Source organism: Patagioenas fasciata, chromosome 10 (genome assembly GCF_037038585.1).
Source record: "Patagioenas fasciata isolate bPatFas1 chromosome 10, bPatFas1.hap1, whole genome shotgun sequence".
Taxonomy (NCBI): domain Eukaryota; kingdom Metazoa; phylum Chordata; class Aves; order Columbiformes; family Columbidae; genus Patagioenas; species Patagioenas fasciata.
This window is the reverse complement of record NC_092529.1, coordinates 17,353,885-17,373,208: the sequence shown is the minus strand read 5'-3', so window position 1 is coordinate 17,373,208 and position 19,324 is coordinate 17,353,885. Positions and strand designations below refer to the sequence as shown.

Sequence of the window (19,324 nt, the reverse complement as noted above, 5' to 3'; positions counted from 1 at the left end):
TCACGGAGGATGCGAACTGGATTCGCCATGTGCCAGGGGAAAGTGCGTCATCTTTCGACGAAGAAACAATGGCCATGCAGCGAGCCCTCGCAGCAGCGCCGCGCCCCTGTCAGCTGCTTTCGTGGGCGTGTGACGGGCGGCGCGGTGCGACACCGTCTGTCGCTGGAGCTGCCGCTCGTTTCTTCACTGTTTCATCAGCGTTCGGTCCCCGCCCCGAGCAGCGGCCGGGCCGGGTGGCGGCGGGGCCGGTGGCAGCGGCCGGGAGCCGCCCCGGGGCGGTGCCGCGGCGTTCTTAGGCCTGCGCGGCGGGGGCGGTGGCAGCCATGGAGGTGCAGGTGGCACCGCTGCGGGCCTGGGACGATTTCTTCCCCGGCTCGGACCGCTTCGCCCGGCCCGACTTCAAGGACATCTCGAAATGGAACAACAGGGTGGTCAACAACCTGCTCTACTACCAGACCAACTACCTGATGGTGGCCGCTGCCGTTGTCTCCATCGTGGGGTCAGTGCGTGGGCCGGGCTCCGGCCCGGGAGGGGTTGGGAATGGCGGACTCCGGGCGATGGGGGGCTGGGGGTGGCCCCGGTTCCCGTGGGGACGGCGCTGCGGCTCCGCCCGGTGCCGCGGGAAAGGGTCCGGCCCGGCCCTGGGTGCTGCGCTGCCGGGTGGGATGTCGGGGGTGCAGGGACAGGGAAGCTGCCTTTCCCTTTCTCTGCCTCTCCTTGAGCCTCCAATTTATCTGCTGTCTCTAATAATAATACTGAAAAAAATTAAGGCCTGGTTGCAGCCTCCGTGATGGAGGGGGAGCTTGTTAGATTAGGAGTGTTGAGTACGGTTTAGGATTTTTTTTATTTTTGGCGAGTGTCTAACAAATCTGAGGACTCATGCTCCCACGGACTGCTCATCAAGCTCTTCTGCCCAAGGAAGAGGGTTCTGGGCACCCAGGCTGTCCCAGGGCACCCTGTGCCCAGCAGAAAGCAGCCGTGGGTTGGCGTGCCGGATGTTGCTGCTCTATGAAAAACTGAGAAGCATCCTGCGCAGTGATCTGCGCTTCCTCACTGAATCTATCTGGGGTGGCTGGTCAAGCTGAGAAAAGCTCTGCTTTGAGTAGAAAAAAAAAAAAAAAAAAATCTATTCTCTGTTGCAATTTTAAGCTTATGTCCAGGGACAGAGCAAGCCTTTCTTATTTCTGAGCTAACTCATACTGAAAAAAAAACCTTAAACATAAAATAGGTAAGGTACCCATTCATTTCATTTTGGGGAGAGAATTGAGACCTTCTATGCAAGACCATCTGATGTTTCTGTGAGGTCTGACTTTCCTGAAGAGAATTGGGAAATAACCTTCGAATCACCTTTGAATCAAAGCCTGTGTGACTCCTCTTCAAGTATTGCTGTGGAATATTGGTCAGAAAACTCTTAAGCAAAACATGCAGCAGAGGCTGATGATTAAGCTTTTAATATGGAAACTGGAATACTCCACTCTTCACAACAAACAATGCACAAATGCGAATGCTTAAACTGGAGAATTGCTGAGCCACTAGGCCAGAGTGGTTTTAGCTGAAGTGTATCTTATCTTTGATGATGCAGAACCTTGACATTCTTCCCCTAAATCTTTTTTTTTTTTTTCAAGCATAGGTTTAGCATAGTGACATAGGCCTCCTTCTTCTTAATTTTGGTGGGGATATGTGACAGTTAGCTCAACAGACTGCTAGACTGGTAAAATGAGACTTCCGTGGTCTTGCTGTTCTTATTCCACCTTCTAAACTTGTTTAGCGGTGTGATGCTGTGGCCAGCTCTCAGTGAGTAAGTAAATCACAGTGGCCCTGGAAAGCAGGGGGACAGCTCTCCTCTCCAAGAAGGTGGGGAAAAGATGTGAACAGTTTTGATATCTCTGGTTGGAAAACTAGGAGAGCAGCAGCTTTTACTCAGTCTCCTAATTCCTTCCTCCTTTTGAACCCTGATCTCTTTTCTTCAGATCAGGTGTAATATATGTCCCACTTATTTCCCACTATTTTGCTGGGGTGGAAGGTGGAGGAGGAAGAGACCTATGGGAGAAGGAGATTAATATCAGGGCTACAATTATAATATCGAGTGGTAACCCTCTGAGTTGAAAACTTATGGATGAGAGGCACCTGGAGTGGGATCTTGATCTCAAATATAATTTTTTAAATTGCATGTCTTAGAGCCTTCAGTATATGATGAATCCGATTCTTCTAACACTGAAGTAAAAGAGTGTGAGATAAGAAGCCTAAAGGCAATAGGATAACACTTCAATAGGGAAAAAGCCTATCCATTTATTTTTATTAAAAGATTTTTTGCTTGGCCAGACTTTGGCTTTGGGATAAAGAAAGTTCTCCTGATAAATTTAAATTGATGACTAAGTTGTTGTCTTACACTTCCGTACGTTCTGTAATGGGCAGGAATCCCTGAGTGATAAGTGATGAATCATGGCTTTTTAGGAACTCCAGGGCTGTATAGAAGCCTAAAGGCAGGGTTATTGAAACTGCTAATGCAGTGGTCTTCCTGTAAGCAAAGCTAAACTTAGCCCATGACAAACTCTACCTGTTCTTAAACCATCTAATTATATAGACAGACTTATAATGCAGAGATTATATTTTCAGCTATTGTAATACTTGGTAGCCATGGTGGTGCTGGACTGACTTGGAAATTGTAGCCGAGAGCTTTCTTGATACTGAAAGTACAGTGTTTATTGCCACGGCTGCAATTTACTGCCTCTTCTACAACAAAGTTGCCCTCTCCGGCCTATTACTATCTCTGCAAAGTATGGAATAATCTTACTGTGAATGTAGTAGAATTGTAATGGTCTTTACTGCATCATTTCTGTACCTTTCTCCTTCCATTTGCCTTCTCTGATGGCTATTGTTACATGTAAATTATGCTCTGTGCTTTGCAATATTGTAGATTTTACTCTCAGCCTACAGGACTAGGTAGAAAATAATAAATCAGTGAACAAGAAGCTAACACTATTGAATTAGTGTCACACTGCTAATACAGGCTGGCGGTAGTGGCCTGATCTCTTCTGCCCTCCATGCCCTGCTAATTAATTTAAGAATTAGTCTGGACTAGTGTGCTGTTGTTTTGGGGTGTTTTGTGGTGGCGGTTGTTTGTTGTTTTTGTTTTTTTTTTTTCCCCTAAAATCCTGTTGAAGTAGACTGCTGACAAAACACAATATCCTTACTAAATCAAATTGTGCCCTTTCTCCCAGTTGTGTAGGAACTGAACTGCCTGTTCTTACCCTGAGCCAGGACCCGGTCATTGTGAGTGCTACACAGATACTTATTAAAATTAGTGCCTCCCACAACAGCTTGCAACTCTCCCTCAAACAATCAGTCTGGTTAATAAATGGAATTTTTCTGTGCTTTCACCTACTCCAACAAGGCTTCTCTGTCTTGCAGTTCAAACTTAGAAATTGCATTAATTTAAGTAGTTAAGTTCTTCTACGCTTTTGTTGCCACATAGTTGCTAAAAAGTAGTTTCTAAATCTGACAGTATTAAAAGGTGTACTGGATTTCATAGTGCTGTGTCTAAAAGAATCCTGGTTCTCTTCTGACAATGTCTTTGCTGCAGCCTGAGGTTTGATGTCTCTTTCCATTGCTGCTGCTTCTCTAAAACATCTACTGTGCACCTGCACAATCCCTAGCCATCGAGGAGCGAGTGTGTCTTTTTTTCTTTTCTCCCCCAGATCACTACCTTAGCTCACATGCTTTGTAGTGGTTCCCTTGCCAAAACAAAGACTCCAGAGCAGCAAAATGCTTAGTTTCTCTAATGCCTAATGAAAAATAAAGAATGAGTGAGCAAAACACTTCACTTTTAAAACATATGTTGCATAATAATATTAGTACATAACTTAATAAAAGTCTGGCAATTCTGCAAAAAGGAATCTGTCTCCCGGTTCTCAAAGCAATTTAACTGAGCAACAGTAAGTCAAGAAGCATTGCTAAATCTGTGGATGCTGAGGGCTATCACCTGGGACACCATGCCATATATAGTTTTATGTGCTACCTCTAGTTACAGCTATATAACCTCATTGAAGAAAGAAGTATGGGGAGAGAAGGCGGAACTTTACTTTTAAAGTTGTTTAAATTAATACAAATGAGAAAGCAAGCATTTAAGTGCTATAACCTGCCCACTGCTTGGAACATGATTGAGCAGAAGGTCTTCTAAAACAGGATTTTCATGCTTATTTGGTGTAATGGCCTGAGTTACTCTGAGTAAAAAAAAAGTTGTTCTCAATAACTGGAAGTCTTCTGCTCAGTGCCTTTGAGACTTGCCTGGTCACGTGCAAAAGAAACAGATGTGACAGCAACTGCTGAATAATCACCCTGAGACAGTCATCTAAGTGGTGATGATTTAAGGATGGAGCTAGATTGCTTTTGCTTTTTATGTGGCATGTCCTATTTCTGGGCTTGTGCTGTTGGAGGCTTCTTGTCTTGTGCAAAGGATGTGTCTTGCCTGGATCTTTTTTCCATACACTATAGCTGCATATTCTCCAAGTGACTGTTCACCTTTCCTCTGCTATATGGCTGTGCATGAATGTGCAGATACGAAATAACCTGTCCGGAAGAGGTGATGTGGTAAGTCACTGAAAGCAGAGCTCTTTGAACTTTCCTACACCTATGTGAGAAATCTAATCTGTCTTGTCGTGCATGTAGGGCAGAGTCCAGAAATATTAATCCAAAAAAAAAAAAAAAAGGTATTTCAATCTTTGCTGATAGTACTTCCACAAATACAAAGTGTCTCATGGTGCTACTTGGCACAGGAAAATGCTTGTGTCCTTGCCACCAGGCAGGATGTTTCTTTATTCTGTTTATTTTTCCCATCTCTTTACTTTGTATCAAAGCAGATGCTGAGTGAAACCTGGTCTCTGGAGAGCAGCAAGGGCGGAATTGCAAGTCACCGGGCAATATTGCTGGAACTGAATCTAGGTGACAGCTCTTCCTTGCCAGTTTGTCCCAGCTGTACTGGAGGGTCACAGCATCTTTCCAGGGTTGTACCTTGTCCACCACAAGAACAATGCAGAAGATCATCCAGCTAGTGCACTCTGAGGTGTTAGCACCCCCAGATGTGATTTAGTCCTGCCATATGGACTCCTTTCAGGGTAGTGGGAGTTAGTGGTTTTCTTCTCCAATCTCAAAAGAGTTTTTCTTCTGCCAAGTCATCTGAGCAGTGTAAACTCAAGTTACCACACCATTGTCATGCTGATAGTTCTGCGCATTTTTTAGTTATTTCCATGCTAAAGGGAATTCTATTTAGAAAATATCTGGTAGCATACTTAATGGCTGGTCACTTAGCTTGTCTGTGCAGCTTTGAAAGACTTCCAGCCTTCTTGCCTGAGCAGGAATTTGGCATAGTGTGTTCTAATCTGTACCTAAATAAGGCCAATATCAATGTTGGTGGTTCAACTCTAAGGTGACTGCTGGGGTTGTTACACAGCTCTCTTTTCCCCAGACACTGGTGTTCTAAAATAACATGTCTATATTTTTTTCCTTTTTAGTCTTTAGCTATTGTGTTATCAAGAGCAGTGTCCCAACAAATCCAAGCAAAACTGGATAACTGAGGTCTACCTTCCCAAAAAAAATTCTGGAGAAGTTTCTATATATGAATTTCTAGGAGAACCTTAGGTGGAACTGTGAATTACACTGTGGGTGTGTCTAGCCGGAAAGGGGAGCTTGGCATATGACACCCTTATCCAGTACTGTAATCAAAGTAATGAAGTCCATGGGCACATGGCTGATAATTTGAATGCTAGTTTTTAGTGGCAACTGCTATCTCCATCTGTTTTCATGTGGCTCTGAGTGACTTCATTTGATACTTAGGTTCACTGTTCTTGTACGTGTTGGAATGCAGCCCACTTCAGAAAACATGTAATTCAAATAACTTTCCCCAGGAAAGTGGGATCTTTTGAATATGTTGGTTGGATTGGGTGTTTTTTGTTGTTTCTCTTCACATCCCTTACAGCCAGTAAGTTATACAGAACCTATATAATACCAGAAAGAAGTGTAGAGTGGAGAAGCCTTTGGTCTCTTCCTTATAAATATAAAGGGATTGCTCTTCACCACCAGCTTCTGAAGTTGTAGTGAGAGTAGTGGGAAGGGCAGGGAAGATAAAGCTTTGAAAATATTTACCAGACACCTGGAAAATGTAGAGTGGAGTTCTGCCTTGCCCTTTGTCACTTCCACAATTATCTTGTCTGTAGATTTTTGGGAACAAAAATTCGGTTGCTGTGAGTTGTCTGAGTAAGTTTAGCCATTTCTGCTCTGAGACTGCCATGATGTGGCACTGACTGCTGCTTAAAGAATCTCATATGTCCAGTAGTACATATGTAAGCCAGGCACTAGTGTGGTCCAGTCATGAGTCACCCCCCTTCTCTGCTGCAAAGGAGCACAGATGAAACTGATTTCTTTCCAGAGCAGTGCTGCTCACTTTTTCCAGCCTGGAAACTTTAGATTGACAATTCAGAGCTAAATATATTCTGGCTGGCTACAGGGAGTGACTCAAATGCAGCAAGCAAGTCTGCCCTATCACCACTTCCAAAAAGCCCTGTTGGCTTTTCAGCATGAGTAGCAGAAGCAGGTGGGGAACTAGTCTGAATTTTAATCTCTTGCCATCCAGTTGTCCTGTCACCTGTTGGCACAACTGACTTAAAGAATCAAGAGCCAGTCTCTGCTCTGAAATAATTATTGGGGGTTTCTCCTTCCCTACGAAAATGCTCTCTAGCACTGCAGGTAGAGGGTTGGCATACCAGCAGCAGATTTCTTCTGCCTGTGCAGGATGTGAAGCACAGACCACAAACCATAGCATCTTCCTCAGCGGTGGGGTGGAGTGGTGAGTCATTGTGCCTGTTGGTTTTGGAACAGTAAGACTGACTGCAAAGCCTGCAAGAGGAAATGTTGACTACATCTGGCTCTATCAGACCAGTGTTATGCTGCTGTCATGGTTGTAGCAGCTTGGAGCTCTCAGCTGCTGTGTAATTAGATCAGCGCACATACAAGCAACTAAATAGGAATGCACATGAAATCACATAACTTCTTACTAGATAAGTGAAATATAATAGAGCCTGGACTTTGTACGAGTAGAGAAACATGCTAAGCAAAGCCATTGCTGGAAGCTTGACTCTAAACAAGCTCTAAATATTTGGGAAAGTTGTTTGAGCAGGTGATGTTCTCGCCCTGGTCCAAAAAAGGGACTTGCTGTTTATAGCCCAAAGCTGATCCACTTGGTGGCTTGGTTTGCTTGGTAACTCCAATAACAATAATAGAACACAAACCTCAGCAGTGACACTCTTGCCAGGCCTGGTTCTTCTTCCTGCAAGACCTTTATCCCATGCCCCATTTCCTTCTGACTCTCAGGCATGCTTGCTTGGGTCTGAGCTTCTGTCTGTTGTGCTGATGGTAATAAGCTCCTTCTGCAGGTTCATAAAATTATTTTGAGTGTAAACCAATAAGGTTCATTCAGAAATAAGAAAGTGAATTAACTACTTTACACCATGTTCCCCTACTTTTTTCCATTTTGCAAACCTAGACAAGATACTATGAAAAGCTAGTTGTTCTGAAGGCCTAAGCTAAGCCTGGTTTTCGTCATGTGCAGGGAAAAGATCAATCCCTTGGGCAACTGATTGTTGGTTTTGTCTGCTCTCAGGTTTGTGTTGATTGCACAGGTAGGAGTGGTCCTGGCAGTAAGTGCTTCTATTGATGAGGGGCTGCAGAAACTGTCATTATCCTGAGCTATGCTCAGGAAGAGGACATAAAGACAAAGATTATCTAAATTCACTGATAACTATTGCTTGTTCAGTTGTACTTGTTGCTTTATTTAGCTTCTGCCTAAAAATCAAAAGTTGATAAGTCTTGATAGCAACAACTGACATCTTAATGCCTTACCTCCCTAGTTACAAGTTACCAGTGAGCTAGATGTTTGCTAAGTGGACAGAAGTAATGAGAGCTCTGAAACAGGACACTTTCTTCTTTTCTCTCCTGTTCTCTCCAGATTTCTGAGTCCCCTGAATATGCTTATTGGCGGTACTGTGGTGGTACTGGTGTTCATGGGGTTTGTGTGGGTATCACACAACAAGGATATACTCCGCAGGCTGAAGAAGCAGTACCCAACCACATTTGTAGTGGTCATCATGCTGTCTAGCTACTTCTTGATCTCCTATCTGGGAGATGTCATGGTGTTCATGTTTGGGATCACGCTTCCTCTCCTCTGTAAGTATTTTTCCTTTTCTCTAATGGGCTGGGGCTTGACTTGAGCTTTCTCAAAGATGTCTATAGACTCTAAATTGACTGTTGCCTTTACTACCTCTGTTCAAATGATCCCCAAACTAAACTGGAGGGGAGGGGAGGGGACACAAAACGCCACAAACCATCTTTAACGTTATTATTAAATGGGTACCTGTGGTTACTTAAGTGGTCATTGAGACTTTGTCTTCTTCCAGGAATGTCATAGTGTTGGAGTGTGTCTTAAGATGAATGCTGCAAGAACTATGCATTCCTGGAGTGCTAACAATTAATAATTGTGTTTCTGTCATGCAGTGATGTTTGTCCATGCATCTCTGAGGCTCCGGAACATAAAGAACAAGCTGGAGAACAAGATTGAAGGAATAGGCTTGAAGAAGACCCCGATGGGCATCATACTGGATGCTCTAGAACAGCAAGAGGATAGCATCAACAAACTGGCTGACTACATATCTAAAGCGAAGGAGTAAGCAGCTGTAACACGGCATTTACCTGTTGCAGGATTGTAGTTGCTATTTACTATTGTTCGAGCTTGCTTTCAGTTTGTGTACAAAACAGGAAATGCACGTGACACAGATCAATAGTTGCAGGATACAGGTATTCCAAGGTCTTCAGGGCTCCTCTAAGAACATAAGAGCAGCAACTTTTTTCTATTGTATAGCAAAATGTCTGGTGTTTACACAAATACATACTAACTTAAATGTGTTTGCTTGTCTCTTCTTCTGGGGGGTAGAGGAGGAAGAAGAGATGGAAACTTATGGAATGCAGTCTCTCAAACTGTCTTGTAGCAAATTTGTCTATTAAAAGTAACACCCCTTTCATCTCAGTTCTACAAGATGGCACTTCAGGCAGTTTGTGCTGGCTGGCACCTTCAGCCTGGTGATGTTTAAGGTGAGCTGGAACAGATCAAAAGTAGGTATTTCCTGCATCCTGCAAATCCCTCCCTTGAGTGGTCTGTATTGAGCCCACTTTGCTAGCTTACCTGGCAAGTGGTAAAACTGTGCAATACTGGTAATGAATATGAGTTCCTGTACTCAACTCACATTCCTCCTTTAGCAGCTGGGAAACAGTCTTGAGTAGATCTAAGTATAAAGACTATATATGGCACTGTGCCTCTGTCAGATCCAGTAAAACACCCCTTTGTTCTCTCTGAAATCTTGATCTATAGAAACTGCTCCTCTCTGCAGAAGAGCCAGGCTTCCCTGCCCACCAGCTAAACCAGCATGGCCAAGCATAGGACAAAAAAGGTTTTCAGATATGTTGGATGAGCTAGGTTTCCACCCAACTGATGTTTTTAAATACTGGTACCTTAGGGTCTTACCTTGTTCTGCTTCCTAGGCTGTTTTGTAGATGGAGGTATATGTGTGTTCTTGAGCGTGGATCATCTTTTTCTTCTTAATCAGAATGCAAAGATATAAGTAAAACATGCATCTCACTGACTCTGTACTTCTAACACTCTTCAAAGGAAAAAGCTGAATTTCAGGTTTACAAGTAAAAGCAATAATGTCAAGATAAAGTTTTTGAAAACCCATTCCAAATTCATGAAGATATTTGCCTGTAACAACTCCTGAAAGTGGTGTGTGGGATTCTTTAATATATATTTCAACTTAACTGCCAGCCTGATGGAATTATTTTGGTAAGAGGAGCTTACCAACAATAGGGGGGAAAAAGTTGTCCAGGTGACACTCCATTTCAAATATTCTTACATTTCTCTTTTCTAACAAAGCAATTAATTTAACAAAAAAGCAAGGATTCTTAAAGTTGAAGCTTTTATGTAACTTACCATGCTGTTGTCATAGTGGACTGTAGAAATCTGAACATGTCATTCCATTTAAGTGTTAAGGTGATCAGTATTTATTGAAAATGTCTGCAAATTCCAGCTGAAGAGTCAATGGCCTATTCCGCACTCGTAGCGCATGGTCTTTGTTTTTCGAAAACTGTTTCCGCACTTAAAGAACATAGTAGTCTGAGACTTCATCATTACTGTAGAATTTTAAAAACTGCACAGTTATGAAGAACAATAAACTCTAATGGTGATTACTGACTGCATGTATTTCTGTTGGGAAAATTGGCTGGAAACTTGAGCTTGTCTCTGTTGCTATGGTTGGTGGAGTACCCTGGAGTGGTGGTGGGAGACCTGCTGTCACCCTGCAGCTTGTGCCATGAGCCAGTGTTTGTGGTGAGTTGCTGGCTTTGAATGCTCTGTATCAGTGTTGACTCTGTGAGGTCTGAGGGATCTCAGAGCTGCAGGAATGGCCTTGCTCTTGCATCCTTACAAAGGCTTCTCTGCAGGGGTGGAGTACTTAAGCATTTGTTCACACCATTTCAGTCTCTTGTATAACTCTACTTAACTGGGATTTTGACATTTCTCTTAATTACCTGAGAGAGATTTGTGTTTCTAGGATTAGTGGGGGCTGTGCCTTGAGTGGTGCTAGGAAGCCAACTCTGCTGCAGTCAAAATAATGGTACATCTGTATCTGGTGGCTTCCCTTGCTCCTGTGATCACTCAAGAGGCTGCTTGGTGGGAGGACATGGATCAGAGCAGGTCCTGCAGCACATATCCTGGTGATACGTGTCAGCTGCTTCTGGCTGTGGCAGTAATTTGTGCTTGGCAGCTTGAAATGGGGACTGTAAAGCACTATCATATATTTTCCTTTGTACTTCCCTGTCCCAGCTGCTGAAATCTGGGCTGTGCCAGCCTGGCCTTGACACCAGTACAGAGAACAGCTTTCTGGGGGAGTTCCTTTTCGCACTTGGCATTTGCTTCCCTGTTCCATGTGAGGGCTTCGTTAAAAGTATCAAGTTCTGTCCGTTTCCTGCCTTTATCCTTTACAAAAAGTGAGGCATGTATGAAATAACTGCAAAGAAAATACTACTTCCTTTTTCTATGTCCCTGTTGTGCAGAAATGTGTCTCCGCTCCCCCTTATGTGATTACTTAAACTGTGTCTTCAGCAATAAATCAACCAGGTTTCTGTGGCATTACATTTGCAGACAGTAGCTGAGCTGAGAAGGAGCTCTATAAGTTTGGAAGACGGGGATTTGAAAGACACCAGGTGATTCAAAAAGGACAATGTTAGATGAAAACTCGAACTGAGGGTAGTGGAGACTACCTCGGATTCAAAGAGGTCCTGGATGTTGCTGATACTACAGGACTATTAAATAAATGTGGGAAGGGGGAGCAGGGTGGGAGTGGGATTAAGCTGCAGGGGAAGGTTACAAAGAGTTACAGGCAGGAGCAAGGAGAGACTCACCTGCAGGAAGTCCTGCCAGGAACTGTAAAACTGTGCCTTTTGAATGAGTATCAGCCACAGGAAGGCAGGGGAGCTGCATGTTAGCAAAAGGAAAGGTTTGTTCTTCCCTATGCTTTATAGGCTTAAATGGCTTTCTTAAAAAAGAAACCACCACAACACCACAAAACACAACATCAAAAACAACCGGTATCTTGTGGGTATCTTCTGAGAATGACTTACCTGTAACTCCTTTACAAAGAAGGCTTGTAACAACAACAACAAAATCTCATGTGATTAAAAGAAGGGAGGAGAAAAAAAATCATAAAAATATTAAGGAAAAACTAAGTTGTGTATATGCAGGTTTAAGCCCATCATATTTAGCCCTGCTGGGGAGAGACATGCAGTTCACACCCACCACTAGAAGGAATAAGTTTCTTAAACCACTGGCAAAGATGAGGGGTGAGGCTCATCCTCCTGCCACTTCAGAGCAGTGTGGACAGAGACCTCAAATGGCATTTCACCACGCTCCAAAGTGGCTGTAATTAAGGATTACAACATGAACTGAGGTGAGTTGTGGGGAATTAAGATTACAGCTCTCAAAGCAGAGCAAGGCGACACCCTTTATCTGCTGATCAGGTACAATACCAACTAGACTATGTTCTGAAACTGAGGTAGCTCAGAACCATCAAGCCACGGTGTTTGAGGTACCAGAGCAGTTGTTCTGTTCTGAGAGCATCTTGTTAGCCATGGAAGTGCTACACACATCTTACAGAGAGAGCTTTATTTCATTTTTCTTTCCTTAGCCTAAAAAATGAAGTTGTATACATGGAAACCAAATATATTTCTCATGGACAAGAAAATAATAGAGGAGCATGTGTGTGAAAAGAAAGATAAGATAAAGCACAGCATGTTCCTGCAGAATCTGGCAGAAGAAGGACAATGTGAAAACAAAGAGTTTGCTGACAAACTAGAAAGACAAAGTTATTGATGCCTCAGAGAAAATACTCCCACAACAAACTGGAGCCTCAAATCCACTTCCCTGCTGTGACAGATGGCACCAGGATTGTTTGATACCTGATGGAAACGCTTCACACTGACTTTTCCCACGCCAGCTGTTTTCACCACACTTCTAGAAGTGTGTATCTCAAGCGTTGTTCCAAAATAGTTGTATATACCACCTGGGCTCTGCAGAAAACATCTGCTGAAACAGTTGTATGCAAAAGTTGAATAGTCTTTATTCCCGGTTGTTTTCTTTTAATCAGTCTGGTCTCTCATTCCAGCTGCTTCGGCAATGGCACCTGGACAAGGACAGTAAGTATTAGGAGGAGGAAATTTCTCAGTCTTACTTTCCAAACCATTTTAGTTTAATACAAACCTTCAAAAACTGTTAAACAATTAAAAAAATATAACAGTGGGGGAGCTCCAAGGAGCTTTCTTTTATTTGTAATTCCCTGCTTGCTGTTTTCGATTCCTAATTCCCAGGAAATCACTTTGCAAGCAGTGAGTCCTGCCATGGAGTGAACAAACACGCATCTCAGCTCAAGCAGTAAAACACCATTTTAGAGATGAAGCTGAGGATATTGAGGCAAATAAGGAGTTACCAAGATCACACAGGCAGTTAACAAACTCTAATGCCTCAAATCCGAGCTCATTGGCCTGATGACAGAGGACCAAAAATACATCCCAGAAAACAACCAAACAAAAAACAACCCCAAACCACCAACACACATGTCCATTGCTTCATCTTCCCATAGGCTGTGACAGTTGTTATTCGACCCATTTAGCATGGACTGTGAATTGTTCCTTCCACCCCAAACACCAGAGCCGTCTTTTATAAAAACTGCCCAGGGATTTTGGGGGGAATGGTTGGGGTTCGCTAGTGCTCCCTGGCACCTGGCAGCACCGGGGTTTCTTAATCATCACTGTGCCAAGTGAGGGCTGTGCCCAGCAGAGCATTGGCACCATTGTCCTTTGTCTTCCTGAGAGTGGAGGGAGCAGATCCAGCAATTGACCAACCTGCCATCACAAGCACCGTCTTGGTGTGTACAGATAAACCGTGACCTTCACAAGAACAGATCTTGTCATCTTAAACATGGTACTAAAGTGCAAAACCTAGACTGAGACTTACAAAGGCCAGAAGTGCCCTGAGGAGAGGAGAGGCCCTGGCTGCAGCCAAGTCAGACTGGCCAGCAGGAACCACAGCCCCAAAGCTTGGGCTGGTGGCAGAACGGTCACATTAAACCCGGACCAGGGTCACTGCAGAACCTGCCCTGCCAAAATTTCAGGACAAACTACTCTCTCTGGAATTACTGAGGGATTAATTATTTCTGCGTAGGTATAAATGAAATAAAAATGTGGCCCACTATATAAAAAATATCAATATTAAATATTAATTACAAAATACTACTTGATCACTTCTAATTGCAAAGGATTTTGTCCTCTTCCTCTAGCCTTAGCTACACAAACAGATGTGTCAACATCACAAACTACAAATAAATCAGTCAGCTTTTAGTATTTCTTGAATAATGGTGTGATACAGAGAAATATAACATTTCAGGGAAACAAAAGGTTAAATCTGGTGGCCAGCGTTTTGACAAGTGGCCCATGCATTTGATACCCAAGTGAGAGCATCACCAAGAGGCAGTTGTCACAATTGAAGACTTTGCGCTCGCACTAAAGCTTTTAATTTCATTTAAACCAGACCAACTGAAGGCAGTCCCAGACCATGACTGTACCACAGACTTCTCGCTTCCTGCAACCTTGTCCTGGCAGATTTATGGCAGCATTGCCAGCCTGGGGGCCTGGGCACCCACTGCAGGGGCAGGCGGAGGCAGAGGAGTGTGACCAGCACCTTACTGCTGAAGCCTTGGTGCTTGGTGTCATTTCTCTATGCCAGCTGTACCTTAGTGCTGCCGGGGGAGACAACCACCTGCATCCCAGGAATGGCAGCTTCATGCAAAATGACAACATAGAGCATGTGGGTCCATTTACAGGACCCACTGAGTGGTCAATGTTTCAAACACCAGCTCCAAAATGTGCCGGGTGAGTGCAACTCCCTCCCCTTACAGCCATCTCTAAGCACTTACTGGTTTAAGATAAGCGACATTACTCTGACGGATGTCATTTAGTAGCTGATCTCTTGGGGTTATTTCAACAAGGGGAGGAGGTCTTCTCCTGGGAACTGGTTTAAGTGTTTTGATGACATCTTTAAGGTTGGTTTTCTCAGCAGGTTCCACGTACTCGGGCACGGCGGGTTTGCGCTGAATCTTCTTCAGCTTGACCACTCTAAAGCTGACGGGGTTCTCTCTGAGTGGCTGCTCGGGGGCTGGTTGCCTTGCACTCTCCTGCCTTTTGCTCAGAGACACAGCTGTGGGGATGGGTGGCTTTGGGGCTTGTGGGGGTTTGTGCATCCCTGGCTGGGGCAGCGGTCCCCCCAGCATTTCCCACATCCCAGGAGGCAACCCCAGTCCATTCTCCAGCATTGCTATCAACTCCCTCTGCTCTTTCATTTGCTGCTGCCTTTGCTCCTCCTGCCTCTTTTGCCTCTGCTTGTCCAGATTTCTGCTGAGCAGGTTGGTCACCACCATCCTGGGGCCGGGCAGTTCAAAGTGATATCCCATTTTAAGGAGGGTGGCATTGGCTTTCAGCAGCCTGGCGATCTCCATTTCTGCCTGGTGGCCCAGCATGCTGCGCTGGTTGTGGAAGCGGAGCTCCGTCAGCGTCTCGTTGTACTGCAGGCACCTCATGATGGCAATGATCCCTTTGCCAGAGATGCAATTGGAGTCGATGTTCAACGTGGTGATGCTCCTGTTCTCCCGCAGCATGTTGGCCAGCGCGAATGCCACGTTGTCATCAGCCCCCACATTGGCCAAACTGAACGTTTTTATGTTCTTATTCTTTTTCATGGCATTGACAAAATCTATCAGCATCTCTTTGGGGACATTTTCTATGTTGTTCAGATTGATCTCTTTCACATCTGGGTTGTTTTTTCGAACTTTTTGCAAACTGTCTTCTAAATTGGTTTGGTTTCCCGAAGGCCTGGCACTTAGCTTCATGAAACTGGTATCCAGTGCTAACTTTTTGGGGATGTTTAATTTTGATATTTTATTCTCATTTTCATTTGGCTTTTCTGTGTTTTTTCCCAATTCAGTACCTGATTTCTTACTTATCTGATCACTGTGATGGTTCTCATTGGTGTCAGTCTCCTTTGTTTCAAATTCAGTCTCATCTTCTTCTTCATCATCATCTTCGTCTTCTTCATCATCTTCCTCCTCCTCCTCCTCCTCCTCTGCTGCTTCCTCCTTCTCCTCCTCTCTCCCTTTATCGCTTCCACCTTTGTTTGTCTCCCCACATTGTGTTCCTGAGTTGGACAAATGCTCATTTTTGTAATGTCTCTCTTTTCCCTCTGCTCCTGGCACCCTTCCACCGTCCACCTCGCTGCTGCCGCCGGCCTTTCCTTCCATCTCCTCTGCAGCACTTCTCTGAGGAAGACAAAACCTCACAGCTGAAATAATTGAACATAGCTTTGTTACATTAACTTTCTGCTCAAATAAACACATAGTGTCTTGATTTAGATACCTTCATGCCCCTACATTATCGAATAATCCTTAAAAGTGCCCTTGCCTGTAAGCCAGGACTGTGCTGGCTTGCTTGGGGACACAGCTTTTAAAGTGGCTCCAAACAGTTTCTCATCTTTGCCTATTAATTTAAGTCCTGATGATTAAATTCTCTACATATTTAATGCAATGTTGCGGTGGTCCTTGAAAACTTCTGGGTGTCAGCATTCTCTGATCCAAAGTATTTTTCTGGATTTTGTGTCATTTTTTATAATTTCCTTGAACGTTGTTTCATATGCCACAAAACATTGCAAATCAGTGTTAACCCCTGACTGTTTGCTCAGCCCAAGGAGGAGTGAAGAGGGCACATCATGACAACAGTGGAGTCACCCAGCACATGAGACAACAAGGCCACCTGCTCTGGTACCTGCCAGAGCATCACAGCTAAGGAAGATAAAGCAAAATATTAGCTCAGTTTAATTTTCAGTGCAGAGATGGGAAACTGGCCTCTGCACACAGTTGCTGCAAGGCAATATGGCTTCTAGCACCAAAATAAAATTAGTTGCAAACTTCAACCATCTACAGAGAACATCCTCACTGAGATTATTTTTCCGAGCATCTTTTTGCAAGTGAAACTACCTCCATCACTGAGAAATGTTAACAAAGCGCTAATAAAGATCACAATATTTTCCTAAGAGATTTACATTAGGCAGGGCAGTGTCACGGCTTGTGCTTCACTGAAAGTCAGAAAAAATGGTCACAAAGTCACTTCTGCCCTCAGGGCTATGTGTCCTCTTTCCTGTGGTAGCGGATGGGTTGAGTACAGGAATCGCTTGACCAGTTGTGAATGCAGCAGGCACTCAAATTCCAGATTTAACCTCAGAAGTTTAAAAAATATATATATATATAAATAATAATAATCTTTTGAGGCTAAGAGTATTGCAGGAGGGAAAACAACCAAAGACTTCTCTCCCTCTCCAGAGACAGCCCGTGAAACATGTCGTAGGAAGTCTGCGATACACTGTGCTGTTGTGTGTTAGCAAAACTGCTGGTGTTTAAAAAAAAACCACATTCACCTCAAATTCACTTGGTGTAGGTATAGATGTGTTTTAGCTGGTCAAGATTCCGTTCTATTACCATATTTTTAAGTGTGCCCCTCGTCCTGAAAAATACCCAAGTATGACCTTAACTTCATTTCAAAGTCATAGGTATAGTAGAATAAGTGTAAGTACTTCAAGGGTTGGACTAGTTGTGTTGTTTGCATGCTTGCATGCATTTACTGAATGTTTCACATTTTTAACATACACATTTTTTTTCCCCCAGTAGGACATTAAATTCTGCAAATTATTACATTAATCATATGTAATTAACTGTCTTCTATGGAAAAAACAATATGGTGTTTTTCCATATATGAAGTCAAACAAATTTCAGTTTCATCCTCCAAAATGATTTTATAACAATTTCTTAGTGATTTGCTTTACTGAAACAGAATTAGGATTTTCTTATATTAAAAAAGCTTAAAGAAATATTTAGGAAAATAAATTAAAATATTGCTAACTCTGACATCAGTTCAAGCCGGATCCTGACATTGCTGGAGGCTTTTAGGATTAATTTAAATTTGTTTGTACTGTACAGGGACGGAAACAGAGGCAGGTTAAGGTATTAAAGCTATAAAACAGATCCCAGAGCAGATGCATAATAAATATTTGTGATTTTTTGCTTGTTACCTCAGAGGGTAAAAGGGTGACGGGAACTCTCTCATCCTCGAGCATGCGTCTGGAAGCCTTCTGCCAGTACAGGTAGTCAACCAGGGACCTGTGGTCGAAGCTCCCGGTGGGGGGTTTCTCTGTCTGATCCTTCTGTATCATCCCAGTTGGGACTTGGGGGTCCGGGGCCATGACTTCCATCTCACACTGCAGCTCCTTTAGCTCCTCGGGGGACAGGTTTGCCAGGATTTCATCTTCATCAATGTCCTCAGGACACACTTCTTCATCTGAGTCTGGGCTGAGTTCAGACATGTTCTTTCTTCTCTCTTTCCTCTGTTACTTTCCTAAACAGAAATACAATTTTTAAAGGATTTTTTTTTTTTTCCCCTTGACTAGCAGTAGTTCATTCAGTTAAATGGACAACTTCATGCTTTGGTCATGAGCTGTGGTAGCTCTTGGTTTCAGTGTGGGAGACAGACTGCGCGACTAAGTCTATATTAAGCTGCACTTGGCTGGATAAAGAGAATTTATGGCGATGCTGCCATGCTCCATTTTCAGCAACCTGTCAGCTGTGCAAACCCTTCTGACATTTCAGTGCAGCTGGTGTATCTCCCATGCAGTAGGGCAGGAGAAGGCCATTTTCTAGAGGGTTCCCAGGGCTCTACACCTTTCCATGCTGCACCCCGTGTGTGGGTGCACTGATATTAATGGTACCTGTGCACTGCAGAAAGAATAAGCACAAGGTCTCTGTATCTGTCATGTCTCAAATATCCCAAAAGGACCAGGAACTGGAGGCTTTTCTCTGCCAGGTCTTAAGCCTGACTAAATATTGCAGGTGGTTTTGGTGTGAGTGCAGCCATTGCATGATTGATGAGCTCCCCCAAAACCCAGACCTGGGTTAAGGTAAAATCCTCCGAGATGGAAAAAGGCAGATGAACAGTTGGTACAACACACACCTTGTGCTTGGGGACAGGGTTCTACGCAGGGATGGGGCACCAGCCCTTTGAACCAGCCTGAGCGGGCCCATAGGGAGAGTCTCCCCAGAGCATTTCTCACTGCACATCCACGTCCTGCCTCCCATCCCAGCTGTCCAGGGACAATGTCAATGACCCGTTTCTTGGCTGGCCTGTCTCTATCATGGACATTATTTACACTGTCAACAGATCTTGGCTAACAGTTCATCTCAGGTTGAATCTTTTCTTACTTTTTAACTTTTTTCTTTTTTTTTTTTAACAGAATTAATAAGCAGCTACAAAGGTTTACTTTGCTACTATTTGTAGAACTGATGGAACTACAGAATATTACCTGAAATCCTGTTTTTCATTAAGTGTTGATTCCAGCCAAGAAGTTCCTCCTTTGTTCAGAACATTTTATAGGCTTGTAAATTAACATGGCAAACCAGAAAGCCATATTTCCGACACCACTGCAGTTATGGTTGCTTTGTGAAAGAGGAGCATTTTTGACAGGTAATTTTTCCACTACTGTCTGATTCCAATATGCTGCAGTTTGGACTGTTTATTGGATTAGGAAGCTTTCCTTTGAGAATTTCAAATATTCTTTGCACAAGGTATTGACTCAAATCCT

The 19,324-nt window shown here is 43.6% G+C and overlaps 2 protein-coding genes across 2 annotated transcripts; one reads left to right on the top strand and one right to left on the bottom strand.

Annotated features, from left to right (window-relative positions):
* The first annotated feature begins 171 nt into the window (after positions 1–171).
* ARL6IP5 (ARF like GTPase 6 interacting protein 5) lies at positions 172–10,291 on the top strand. Its single transcript, XM_065845557.2, has 3 exons — positions 172–499; positions 8,000–8,217; positions 8,545–10,291. Exons 1-3 carry the CDS (start codon positions 324–326, stop codon positions 8,715–8,717), a joined length of 567 nt encoding a protein of 188 aa, XP_065701629.1. The 5' UTR covers positions 172–323; the 3' UTR covers positions 8,718–10,291.
* A 1,953-nt stretch (positions 10,292–12,244) lies between these two features.
* On the bottom strand, positions 12,245–18,243 carry LMOD3 (leiomodin 3). The gene is made up of 3 exons (XM_065845652.2): positions 17,762–18,243; positions 14,565–15,959; positions 12,245–12,776 (listed from the first exon to the last, which is right to left on the bottom strand). Exons 1-3 carry the CDS (start codon positions 18,050–18,052, stop codon positions 12,750–12,752), a joined length of 1,713 nt encoding a protein of 570 aa, XP_065701724.1. The 5' UTR covers positions 18,053–18,243; the 3' UTR covers positions 12,245–12,749.
* Positions 18,244–19,324: the final 1,081 nt, after the last annotated feature.